The sequence below is a fragment of the Eretmochelys imbricata genome, chromosome 1, assembly GCF_965152235.1.
Source record: "Eretmochelys imbricata isolate rEreImb1 chromosome 1, rEreImb1.hap1, whole genome shotgun sequence".
Lineage (NCBI taxonomy): Eukaryota > Metazoa > Chordata > Testudines > Cheloniidae > Eretmochelys > Eretmochelys imbricata.
In genome coordinates, this window is record NC_135572.1 from 51650389 (window position 1) to 51664404 (window position 14016).

The 14016-nt window shown below is 44.8% G+C and overlaps 1 protein-coding gene across 5 annotated transcripts in view; it reads left to right on the top strand.

The window, feature by feature from the left end:
* The window catches only part of NBEA (neurobeachin), an 843583-nt gene that overhangs the window by 170812 nt on the left and 658755 nt on the right, over positions 1–14016 (top strand). For all 5 annotated transcript variants that reach the window (XM_077806446.1, XM_077806437.1, XM_077806454.1 and 2 more), the window contains exon 6: positions 8355–8481. In XM_077806446.1, the coding sequence (XP_077662572.1) occupies positions 8355–8481 (127 nt within the window). The remainder of the gene's footprint in view (positions 1–8354; positions 8482–14016) is intronic.

Consider the following 14016-nt stretch of genomic DNA (forward strand, 5'->3'; position numbering starts at 1 on the left):
ACCTAAATCTCCCCCACTGCAACTTGAGACTATTACTCCTTGTTCTGTCATCTGCTACCACTGAGAACAGTCTAGATCCATCCTCTTTGGAACCCTGTTTCAGGTAGTTGAAAACAGCTATCAAATCCCACCTCATTCTTCTCTTCTGCAGACTAAATAACCCCAGTTTCTTCAGCCTCTCCTCATAAGTCATGTGCTCCAGCTCGCTAATAATTTTTGTTGCCCTCCACTGGACTCTTTCCAATTTTTCAATATCCTTTTTGTAGTGTGGGGCCCAAAACTGGACAGTACTCCAGATGACGCCTCACCAGTGCCGAATAGAGGGGAATGATCACGTCCCTTGATCTGCTGGCAGTGCTCCTACTTATGCAGCCCAAAATGCCGTTAGCCTTCTTGGCAACAAGGGCACACTGTTGACTCATACCTAGCTTCTCATCCACCGTAACCCGAGGTCCTTTTCTGCAGAACTGCTGCCTAGCCACTCGGTCCCTAGTCTGTTGCAGTGCATGGGATTTTTCCGTCCTAAGTGCAGGACTTTGCACTCATCCTCATTGAACCTCATCAGATTTCTTTTGGCCCAATCCTCCAATTTGTCTAGGTCCCTCCGTATCCTATCCCTACCCTCCAGCGTATCTACTACTCCTCCCAGTTTAGTGTCATCTGCAAACTTGCTGAGGGTGCAATCCACACCATCCTCCAGATCATTAATGAAGATATTGAACAAAACCAGCCCCAGGACCGACCCTTGGGGCACTCTGCTTGACACCGGCTGCCAACTAAACATGGAGCCATTGATCATTACCCATTGAGCCCAATGATTTAGCCAGCTTTCTGTACATTATAGTCCATTCATTCAGCCCATACTTCTTTAACTTGCTGGCAAGAATACTGTGGGAGACCATATCAAAAGCTTTGCTAAAGTCAAGGAATAACATGTCCACTATTTTCCCCTCAGCCACAGAGCCAGTTATCTCATTATCGGAGGCAATTAGGTTAGTCAGGCATGACTTGCCCTTAGTGAATCCATGCTGACTGTTCCTGATCACTTTCTTTTCCTTGAAGTGCTTCAAAATTGATTCCTTGAGCACCTGCTCCATGATTTTTCTAGGGACTGAGGTGAGGCTGACTGGCCTGTAGTTCCTCGGATCATCCTCCTTCCCTTTTTTAATGATGAGCACTACATTAGCATTTTTCCAGTCATCCAGGACCTCGCCCGATCACCATGAGTTTTCAAAGATAATGGGCAATGGCTCTGCAATCACATCGGCACATGAATACCTATACTCCCACCCAGCCCCTAATTCCCTTGTGGTTGAGGTGCTTAACCACAAGGAGAGGCAAGGACAACCCCCAAAAATAAAGATCGAGGAGGCTGGATCTCTTTGGACATAAGGTTGATTAGTCTTCCAGTCCTCAGCTGAGAGTGGCCAATCACCAAGCCCTCCTTGGCTGATATGATTTTAATATGTGGCAAGCCATGGCCACATTCGAAGGATCACTCCCTGAGGCTTCTAAGAAGGAGTTCTGAGTGATCCTTGATGAGGGCACGACTGCGGCCCAGGTGGCCCTCCAGGTGGCGTCAGATGCTGCTGATGCTGCTGCCCGCACCATGTTTCCGCATGGAGATGCTTCCGCTATCTCCATGCGGCAAGTCTCTTGGTTGCTCCTTTCTGGGTTGTCCACTGAGGCCCAGCAGTCATTGCAGGACCTGCCCTTTGACGGCAGGGCCCTATTTGTGGAGCAAACAGACAGCAAGTTGCATGGCCTCAAGGACTCCCGCACCCCCCTGAAAACCCTGGGTCTCTACATTGCAGCATGTAAGCGGTTCAAACTGCAGCAACCTGAGGGCCAGGGGAGCCAGCCTTGGCAGGACCAGCCCTGTAAACAAGCCAAGAGTTGCAAGTGCCACCCGAACCACCTGCCTCCATCCTCTACCCAGTCAGGCTCAACCCATAATAAGCAGGGGGGCAAACGGTCATTTTGAGGGTGCGCCCGAGGGCGACCTACCAGACTATACCCCGGATTGATCTTTCCCAGTGTTCTCCAACTGCCTTTCCCCTTTCCTCCCAGCGTGGACCACTATAACTTCAGACCACTGGGTCCTACCCTTCAGTTCCTTTCTCTCCCCCGCCCCCTCTTTCCACCCACATTCCCTGTCCCTCTTCAGGGACCCCTCTCACGAGAGTCTCCTCATGTAGGAGGTAAAGGGTTACTACAGCTGGGTGTGGTGGAAGAAGTTCCTCTCGAGTACCGGAACAAGAGGTTCTATTCCCGGTATTTTTTAATCCCAAAGGCTGAGGGTGGTCTGCAAGTACCTACAGAAGCTAAAGTTCCGCATGGTGTCTCTGATTTCTGTTATCCCCTCCCTGGATCTGGGGGACTGGTATGCCACCTTCGACTTGAAGGACGCATATTTCCACTTAGCGATCTTTCAAGGGCACAGACACTTCCTTTGGTTTATGGTGGGGCCCCAGCACTACCAGTTTACGGTCCTCCCATTCAGTCTGGTGACAGCACCGATGGTGTTTACCAAGTGCATGTTGGTTGTTGCTGCTTACCCCAGGTGTTGTGGTATCCAGATCTACCTGTACCTCGACGACTGGCTCATCAAGGGCGGCTCCAGGTCTCAAGACCAAAGGAACATTGTGGTGCTTCAAGCCACATGCTGCTTTCTGGGCCTACTGGTGAATAACAAAAAGTCAACGTTGGTGCCAGTGCAGAGGATAGAGTTCAGTGGAGCGATACTTGACTCTACCTGTGCCAGAGCGTTCCTGCCCCTGAAAAGGTTCCACACATTGGTGAACCTCATCGCGTAAGTCTCCACATTCCCTCTGACTACAGCCAGGGTCTGTTTGAACCTTTTAGGCCACATGGCAGTGTGCACTTGTGTGGTCTGCCATGCCAGGCTCTGGATGCAGCCCCTGCAACAATGACTGGTGTCAGTCTATTCCCAGTCTCGAGAAGATTGTTATCATTTCCCAGGCGATACTTACTTCGTTGATATGGTGGACTGACCACAGGGCAGTCCTGGAAGGAGTTCCGTTCAACAACCCTCCACACTTCGAGTTGGTGTCGGATGCCTTGGACCTTGGCTGGGGGGCACATCTCTGCTACCTCCAGACATGGGATGTGGTCCCCGGAGAAGATGTGGTTACACATAAACATCAAAGAACTCTGAGAAGTCCAGCTGGCGCGCAAAGTAGTCTTGCCCCACCTGTTGGGCAAGGTGGTATGAGTCCTGATCGACAACACAGCCTCGATGTTTTTACATCAACAGGTAAGGGGGAGCGTGCTTGTTGGCTCTCTGTCAGGAGGCGCTTCGCCTGTGGGACTTCTGCATTAGTCACAAAATCTACCTGGAAGCTTGTCATCTTCCTGGTGTCAGGAATATGCTGGCAGACCAGCTCAGCAGGGACTTCTACTTTCACCATGAGTGGTCGCTCCATCCAGAGGTATCCTGCCTGATCTTCCAAAGGTGGGGGACTCCCCAAGTGGACCTGTTCTGTCTGGTAGTGAACAGAAAATGCCACTGGTTTTGTTCTCAACAGGGTCTGAGCAAGGACTCCCTCTCCTATGCCTTCCTCCTGTTGTGGTCAGGGAACCTGATGTACGCATTCCCTCTGATTCCACTCATCAGCAGGCCCCTGGCAAAGATCAAGAGAGATGAGGCACAGGTTATCATGATCGGCCTGGCGTGGCCTCGCCAGTATTGATTCGACATGCTCATGAGCCTGTCAGCAGCCCCTCCCTGCCCAACCCACCAGAGCTGCGGTCGCAGGACCACAGTCAGCTCCTACACCCCAACCTCAGGTTCCTCTACCTCTCGGCATGGATGCTGTGTGGCTGAACCCGGAGGAGCAGAAGGAGTCCAACAGGTCCTCCTGGAAAGTAGGAAGCCCTCAACTAGACTTACTTATCTAGCCAAGTGGACAAGGTTTTCCCGCTGGGTGTCCGAATGGGACATCTCTCCCTCGTATTCCTCCATACAGGCTGTCCTGCACTACCTGCTCCATTTGAGGAACCATGGCTTGACGCATTCTTCCATTAAAGTGTGTCTTGCGGCCATTTCCGCTTTTCACCCGCCGATCCAAGGACAGATGGTATTCTCCCATGACATGATGGTCAGATTCTTGAGAGGGCTGGAGAAACTCTTCCCGCAGTTGTGGGCTCCTGTCCCGAAGTGGGATCTTAACTTGGTCCTCTCTAGGCTCACTGACCCACCCTTTGAACCACTGGGTTCCTGCTCCCTTTCCCATTTGTCATGGAAGGTTGCCTTCCTGGCGGTGGTGACATTGGCGAGATGGGTCTCAGAAATTAAAGCCTTGATCTCAGAAATGCCGTACGCATTCTTCTACAAAGATAAGGTTCAGTTGCAGCCCCACCTGGCCTTCCTGGCAAAGGTGGTCTCCACCTTCCATATGAACCAGGACATCATCCTCCCGGGGTTCTGTACCAAAGCACACAAGACGATTAAATAAAGCAGTCTTCATGCCCTGGACGTCCGGAGGGCCTTGGCTTTTTACTTAGAATGTAACAAGACTTTCCATAAATCGACTCAACTCTTCATCGCTACAGTGGATAGGATGCAGGGTCATCCGGTGTCCTCGCAGAGGATTTCCAATTGGATTACTTTGTGCATAAGGACCTGCTACAACCTGGCGGGGGTTCTGCCGCCGCTGATCATCAGAGCCCATTTGACAAGAGTGCAGGGGTCTTTGGCGGCCTTTCTGGCGCAAATCCCTATTCCGGACATCTGTAGAGCTGCGACGTGGTCCTCTGTCCACATGTTTAACGTTCATTATGCCATCACTCAGCAGGCCAGGGACGACACTGGGTTCAGCAAAGCTGTGTTGCAATCTACACATCCGTGAACTCCTATCCACCTCCAGGGGTACTGCTTTGGAGTCACCTAACAGGGAATGGACATGAGCAAGCACTCGAAAAAGAAAAGACAGTTACCTTTTCCATAACTGGTGTTCTGTGAGATGAGGTGTTAATGTCCGTTCCACAACCCACTCTCCTTTGCCACTGTTGGAGTTTCTGGCAAGAAGGAACTGAGGGTGCAGGGAGCTGGCTGCATCCCTTATATCGTGCCATGTGGGCGCCGCTCCAGAGGGCACCAGAGCCAGTCCCTTACGGATACTGCTAAAGGAAAAACTTACAGCACCGGTGCGTGTGGTGAGCGCACATGCCTAATATGGAATGGACATGAGCAACACATCTTGAAGAACACCAGTTACAGAAAAGGTAACTGTCTTTTTAAACTGCAACCCTATTTAATAGATGCATAGCAAGGTGGCTCTATCAACTCTGAGCATACATTGCAGACCTCTAAGTATGCTTGCATCATATGAGGGACCCTTTATGTGGGGAGGCCTTCCGGTGATTATGCATGATGAATTTTCAAGAGACCGTACCACAGTATACTACAGGAGGGGTCAGGGCATATATACCTTCACCAGCAAAGTGTCCAGGGGCCAATGGCTTATCTGAGCCTCTCTGGGCAGTTCACCAGCTCAGGTGATGCTTCTCCCTCTCCCAACCCAAGGGGAGGGCTCTGAATGGAGCGGAGATTTCTTTCTTCCTGCTGCCTAGGTAAAGACCCCACATTTATGAGCTAGCATGGAGTGCAATCTCACAAAAATTTGAATGCCCAAACTGAGCATAGTCAAGCACATTCTGTGTGGAAGAGATCACCCTATCAGAATCTGAACTTGCCAGCTCAGTGGAGGAAACTCAGAACAACACAAAGTCCTGTCCTTTGTAAAAGATGCATTAGGCTTAAAGCAGCCAACCAGTCTACCAGTAAAACATAGAAGCTAGACAAATTCAGACTAGAAATAAGGTGCACATTTTAATAGTGGAGAGAAATAATCATTGGAGCAATTTACTAAGGGTTGTGCTAAATTCACTGTCACTGGACATTTTTAAATCAAGACTGGATTTTTTCTAAAAGAGGTGCTATTTCACATGAAGCAGAAATTATTACAGGGAAATCCTATACCCTTTGTTATGCAGGGGATCAGACTAAAATCAGATGATCACAATGGTCTCTTCTGGCCTTAATAATCTATGAATATATAAGGGGGAGATAATGAATTGTAATTGTGTAGGGGTTGGTTGTGACTCTATAGTAAAGGTTGAGTGTTCTTTTGTGCTTAAAGCAGGGATTCATCATCTTTATTATGCATGGACAATGTAACATATCCTCCCTAAACTTAGAACACTTACTCTTTGAGTACAGAATGGATTTTCTAAGAATTGAAAAGCAGAGCTGTTAGTTTGTTAAAAACTAATTAAAAACTGCATCCTTTAAGAAATTTAGAATCTGAGTGTCTCTTTATCATCCCAGATTGTCTTAACTGACTAACATAGGCTCTTCAAACTTTCCACAGAGTTAACGTTAATTGAAATTTTGTGCTTAGGCTATATTTGATTAAAGTAGGTTGTAATTAGCTAATTTATTAATGACTATCTAATTGTTATAATACAGTTAAGCTCAGGTCAGGAAATATTTTGCATGCAACAATTTTATTAGTTGTAACTAGTCAGCCATATGAGGAAGACTGGACATATTTGTGCACAGTAAAAGGCAAGCAAACAACTTTGACTCTGTCCTATAGTGAACACTATGATGGGGTTAAAATATATGAAAAATGTCTTTTAAAAATCAGTTTAATGCAATCTGGGACCATAAACACTAATGTGTTTTCATAATTGTATTGCTGTCATGGCATTGCTACCAGGAAGAGTTAAGGTTGTTTGGTTGCCTGAACTGTGTATTTCCATATCTTAACATGTTTGGATTTCTTTTAAAGCATAACCTGAACAATGAATTTCTTTGGGTTTTAATGCTTGCATTTGGGATAATTAATCCCTGTAATGTATTTTCCCTTTTAAGTTACTGATATGTAGTCTCAACCTTAACTGCATTTTAACATATTTTTTTGTCTTGGAATATGACACGTAAGTTGTGAGCCTTGATGAATGACAGGATAATTGAGCTATTGATGATGATAGAGAGAAGAGACAGAAGAGAGAGTTTGGATGAGAGGAAATAGGTTTTCACTGAGTTAAGTCTTTAGTTGGTAGTTGACAGAGGTGCATATGTGGGATTGGGCAGTTGAGATTCCCAAGGAATAAGTTGTAGAAGGAGAAGAGAAGACCAAGGACAATATCCATTGGGACACTGATGAAAAGCGGGCAAGGGCAGAAGAAGGAAGAGCTCCTGATGAAGTTGTGGAAGATCGAAAAATCAGCTGAATACAAAAACGAGAAAGCCCAAGGAGGGAGCAAATGACATTTGAAAGCACAGGCGTAAATGTAAGATGAAGATAGAAATGACTAAAAAGCACTGTGATTTGTATCCTTATGGTAAGTCTATAAAGGACTATGGTGAGGATCTAAGTGGCGGGGGGAGAAGAAGTCAAGGCAAAGGAAAAAATACCATTGTCAAAGCACCTGGATTTAAAGGGGAGGAGGAAAAGGGATAGTAGATGCAGTGGCAGATGGGGTTAAAAGAGGCTTTTTTAGGAGAGGGTAATTCAGTCATGTATTAGAAAGCATAGGGGAAAAGAAATTAGATGAAATGTGTAGGGGACAGGATGATACAGGGAGTCAGGGTAATCAGAACTGGCAGGAGATAATTGGGAGGACATAGCGCATTGAGGGGTTAGTAGATGCTCATCACTTTTGAAAATCAGGTCACTTCTGTTTAGGTGTCTGAATATGGATTAGGAGCCTAATTTTAGGCTTTAATTGTTGACCTACATATATATGATATGATACATAATATGTAACAAAGAGGAAGAATGATCTTGTGATTGTGGCATTGAACAGGGACTCAGGATATTTGGGTTCAGTTCCTAGTGGTTACTTAGGGACATACTTTTAGAGGAATTTAGGCACCTAATGAGATTTTCAAAGCACTAAGGTCCCTGACTCCTAAAATGGAAGTTAGCTGCCTAGGTTCTTTTGAAATTACCTTTAGGCGTCTATCTTCATTTTTAGGTGCCTACATTCTTTAAAAAATCTGGCCCTTAATGTCTTAGTGCAACATTTCTCTCTGTAAAGTGGAGATGATATTTTGTACTTCCCAGGAGTTTTATATGAGTAACTGCTGTTTTTGAGAGAACTGAGCTTTAATATTGTCTAAATACCTAGATTAATGTGTGTAGATCTATTTAATCTATTTCCCTGATACATCAGCTAATAATCTAAAAGAAAGGAAAATATTTTGATCTGTGCTTCAAAAGTTGTATTGCTTGTAAAGATTTACTGGGGGTTGTGCCCAAAATTCCCTTTGTCCCAGAGCGTTTTATACTACTTTGTCCTTAATTATTCTTTCTTTTCAGTTTTCGCACTAGCAAAGGAGTTGGGTACTCTGCTCATTTCGTTGGCAACTGCTTAATAGTTACATCGTTGAAATCAAAAGGAAAAGGTTTTCAGCATTGTGTGAAGTATGATTTTCAGCCACGCAAGGTAAGCAAAATAGTGTTCACAATGAAGAATGATTATGGAAGTGGGATCAAATACCTCCATGAGGAAACAGACTCCCTTGGTGTCACAGTAAAAGTGATCATTTCTCACTTCTTATTTATAATTAGTTTCTATGACTCTGTCATATGAATTATATGTCAAAGTTAGAACAGGGCATCAGCACAAGAAACCATGGGAGGTATATAGTAATGGTTTATGAAGAAATACATACCTATATATAGGGCCAACTCTTTTTATTTGTTTATTTTGTTTGTCATGGCGCGTAGGCACCCTAGTCATGGACCAGGACTCCATTGTGCTCGGTGCTGTACAAACACAGAATGAAAAGACAGTCCCTGCCCCAGTGCTTAAATACTGTTGAAACAGAGTTTCAGTCAAAGAAAGATTGCCAGGGTATTTTTATTATCCTGATGAACTGATTTACTTTTGTTTTTAAAAGCTATATATGTTTCTGTTCAGTAAGCTTCAACATTCTTCTAAAAATTTGGCCTTTTGTTTTCAAAGAATGTATCAAACTGTACATTGATGAGAGCTGAAGTAAAATATCCAGCTAACCATACTGACAGTTGCCTCTCCCAATTTTGTAATGGAAAATTATGTTGAGTAATGAAATGAAACTCAGTGGCTGATGTATACATTTCTAAGGTTCCTGAAAGTTAAATTAGTACTATGCAATACATAGTGATGTGCAGTATGGATTAAGTTTAATCTCACTTGCAATCTGTGGAATTGAGGTTTGCTACATATTTAAATACTGCTTGAGCTGTTATAATAAGGAAATTTTGTTTGGTGATGGGCAAATTCTTAATCTGTTTTTTAAGGAATATTTTAAATGTGGTTGGATTTTCAAAAACCTCTACCCTCCATTTAGCGAGTTCTTGGTAACTCTTGCAAAATTGTGACACACTTGGTCATCTGCATCTCCAGAGGCCTGATCTCATGATCCGGCTTTCATAAAGTACATTTTTGGAAAGTTGACCTATGGAAAGATGCTGGGGAAAATAATTAGCTGCCCCTGACCAGTAGTAATACTTTGCAATTTTGTCCTGTTGCTTTATTGCTCTGGACCCCAGCTTTTTGTTTTGAATTTGTCAGCATTTTACTATAACAAATATGTTTTATTGCCTAGGTCATTTAATTTCTGAATAAAAATACTGAAATTTATTTACTGAATTTATTTTGTGCTCGGTGACTTTGGTGATGTTAGTGCCTGTAATGAGTCTACTGGCAGTGATGCAGATTTTTGTTGCCTTATCTGTTCCATGGAGAAACAAGCTTTCACCTTTCTCCTGTATCAGTAGAGATTTGTGATGTCTCTTCCTGGTAACATGAACATTTCTCTAGCACCTTCCACTGTTCATTTCCACAATATGTAATCCTGCTGCTTCTATGGGGATAGTGATTCTGTTGGCTTCCAGTTTTTTAACATTCATTCTCATTTGGACTGGTTATCCAGTTGTCAGTTTGCACAACAGCTTTATATGTCTGTTAGGCAAAACACAAACAAGTTTACTGTTTCTTCCAATGGTATATGTAGCATTGGTATATTCTTTGCTTTGTAAAATCTTTGTTTGCTCATTAACATGTGTACTGGCAAACTCATTCCTTCTATTACTGTGTATTTATTATCCAAAAGGGGCAAGGAGTAAATCTTTGTCAGATTTTTTCCCTGTGTGAGTAGCTCATTTGTCTAGCCTGTTACTCTGAAGTGTGTACACAAACTGGTAGGCCCTAATGGATTCCTGCTGGATCTATTAGCAGTAATCAGACTCTGTGGTATTCCATGCCTTGCAAATTGTAATTACATAGATTTTAAGGCCAGAAAATCTGTGGTAATCTATTCTGACCTCATGCATAACATAGGCCATAGAAACTAACCCAGTAATATCTGCATCAAGACCATGACTTTCATTAAAATTTAGGGCTCATACACAAATGGTTGGGTCGGGTGTTTCATTCTTTTTTAAATTAAAATGCCCTGCATACACATGACACAAGTTTCTTCCAAATTAGCAAAAAGAAAAGGAGTACTTGTGGCACCTTAGAGACTAACCAATTTATTTGAGCATGAGCTTTCGTGAGCTACAGCTCACTTCATCGGATGCATACCGTGGAAACTGCAGAAGACATTATATACACACAGAGACCATGAAACAATACCTTCTCCCACCCCACTGTCCTGCTGGTAATAGCTTATCTAAAGTGATCATCAAGTTGGGCCATTTCCAGCACAAATCCAGGTTTTCTCACCCTCTGCCCCACCCCACACAAACTCACTCTCCTGCTGGCAATAGCCCATCCAAAGTGACCACTCTCTTCACAATGTGTATGATAATCAAGGTGGGCCATTTCCTGCACAAATCCAGGTTCTCTCACTCCCTCACTCTCCCTACAATGTGCATGATAATCAAGGTGGGCCATTTCCAGCACAAATCCAGGTTTTCTTACCCCCCCCCCATACACACACAAACTCACTCTCCTGCTATTACCAGCAGGAGAGTGAGTTTGTGTGTGTGGTTTTTGGAGGGGGGTGAGGGAGTGAGAGAACCTGGATTTGTGCAGGAAATGGCCCACCTTGATTATCATACACATTGTGAAGAGAGTGATCACTTTGGATGGGCTATTGCCAGCAGGAGAGTGAGTTTCTGCGGGGGAGGGGCGGAGGGTGAGAAAACCTGGATTTGTGCTGGAAATGGCCCAACTTGATGATCACTTTAGATAAGCTATTACCAGCAGGACAGTGGGGTGGGAGAAGGTATTGTTTCATGGTCTCTGTGTGTATATAATGTCTTCTGCAGTTTCCACGGTATGCATCCGATGAAGTGAGCTGTAGCTCACGAAAGCTCATGCTCAAATAAATTGGTTAGTCTCTAAGGTGCCACAAGTACTCCTTTTCTTTTTGCGAATACAGACTAACATGGCTGTTACTCTGAAACCTTCCAAATTAGGTGGCCAATTAGTGCAAATTGGATAATCCACTTTGAAAGAAGGTTAAATTCAATTGTGTGGATGCATCTATGTATCAGATTAATTTTTCAGTCCTCCCACTGCCATCCCATACTACATTGCTTTACACCAAGACCTTAGTGTGTTTGCCTGTGTCCCCTCTATTTCTCTGTGGTCATGTTGACTAAATTTCACCGCTAGTCAGGAACACCCCACTTGTGATGAGACACTTCTGGAGCATTACATGAGCATGGAGCCATGCACAGAGTCAGGGATTTTTCTTGTGATCTGGGGAGAGAAGACCATTCAGTCCTGCCTTAACAACAGATACCATAATGTGAAGATATACTAGTGTATATCAAAGCAAAGAACTAAGAGGGGTCACTCTTCGGACTTCTGACTGCTGCAACACAGGGAATGTCCACCTGCAGAATTATAGGGAAAACCCACACAAAGAACAGAAACAGGACCTCTTGCAGTGCTCCAAGTACTCGCCTCTACTTTGAGGATCAATTTTTTTCCAGGAAGGCAACCACCTGGTATGTCACGGACAGTACTGAAGGCATCAAAGAGAACACAGTCTCCTACCCTGACCAGATTTCCTGTGGAGCCCAGGATCTTTTCCCCACATGCAAACCTAAGGCAAACCCATTGAAACAAACAATTCCCCAAACCCAGGTGTATACTCAGCATGATAGTGCTGGGAAGGAGACCTCTCACAGTAAGTATTCTGGCCTATATTACAATAAAACTGTATGGGTAACTTAAAAAATATTTTGTTCTTGTTGTCCAGTGGGCACCACCAAGAGTTAAGAGCCTTTCCAAACCTGGTCAGCTTCCAGTCCTCCCTCCCCACCATGTTGTGTTCTAAAAATTGGTATCTGTGCCTGGGAATTTAAGATCTGAAGGGGATTATTCCTTGATATTTTCAGTTCCCCCAGCTAACAGTGAAATCCTTGCTGATCTTAAATACAAAAAAGAAGCTTACAAGAAGTGGAAGATTGGACAAATGACCAGGGAAGAGTATAAAAATATTGCTCGGGGACGCAGGAGTGAAATCAGGAAGGCCAAATCACACCTGGAGTTGCAGCTAGCAAGAGATGTTAAGAGTAACAAGAAGGGTTTCTTCAGGTATGTTAGCAACAAGAAGAAAGTCCAGGAAAGTGTGGGCCCCTTACTGAATGAGGGAGGCAACCTAGTGACAGAGGATGTGGAAAAAGCTAATGTACTCAATGCTTTTTTTGCCTCTGTCTTCACGAACAAGGTCACCTCCCAGACTACTGCACTGGGCAGCACAGCATGGGGAGGAGGTGACCAGCCCTCTGTGGAGAAAGAAGTGGTTCGGGACTATTTAGAAAAGCTGGACGTACAAGTCTATGGGGCCGGATGCGTTGCACCCAAGAGTGCTAAAGGAGTTGGCGGGTGTGATTGCAGAGCCATTGGCCATTATCTTTGAAAACTCATGGTGATCGGGGGAGGTCCCGGATGACTGGAAAAAGGCTAATGTCATGCCCATCTTTAAAAAAGGGAAGGAGGAGGATCCTGGGAACTACAGGCCAGTCAGCCTCATCTCAGTCCCTGGAAAAATCATAGAGCAGGTCCTCAAGGAATCAATTCTGAAGCACTTAGAGGAGAGGAAAGTGATCAGGAACAGTCAGCATGGATTCACCAAGGGAAGGTCATGCCTGACTAATCTAATTGCCTTCTATGATGAGAAAACTGGCTCTGTGGATGAGGGGAAAGCAGTGGACGTGTTGTTCCTTGACTTTAGCAAAGCTTTTGACACGGTCTCCCACAGTATTCTTGTCAGCAAGTTAAAGAAGTGTGGGCTGGATGAATGGACTATAAGGTGGATAGAAAGCTGGCTAGATTGTCGGGCTCAATGGTTAATGATCAATGGCTCCCTGTCTAGTTGGCAGCTGGTGTCAAGCAGAGTGCCCCAAGGGTTGGTCCTGGGGCCGGTTTTGTTCAATATCTTCATAAATGATCTTGAGGATGGTGTGGATTGCACCCTCAGCAAGTTTGCAGATGACACTAAACTGGGAGGAGAAGTAGATACGCCGGAGGGTAGGGATAGGTTACAGAGGGACCTAGACAAATTGGAGGATTGGGCCAAAAGAAATCTGATGAGGTCCAACAAGGACAAGTGCAGAGACCTGCACTTAAGATGGAAGAATCCAATGCACTGCTACAGACTAGGGACCCGAATGGCTCGGCAGCAGTTCTGCAGAAAAGGACCTAGGGGTTACAGTGGACGAGAAGCTGGATATGAGTCAACAGTGTGCCCTTGTAGCCAAGAAGGCCAATGGCATTTGGGATGTAGAAGTAGGGGCATTGCCAGTGGATCGAGGGACGTGATTGTTCCCCTCTATTCGACATTGGTGAGGCCTCATCTGAGTACTGTGTCCAGTTTTGGGCCCCACACTACAAGAATGATGTGGAAAAATTGGAAAGAGTCCAGCGGAGGGCAACAAAAATGATTAGGGGACTGGAACACAAGAGTTATGAGGAGAGGCTGAGGGAACTGGGGATGTTTAGTCTACGGGGACTAGAAGAATGCGGGGGGATTTG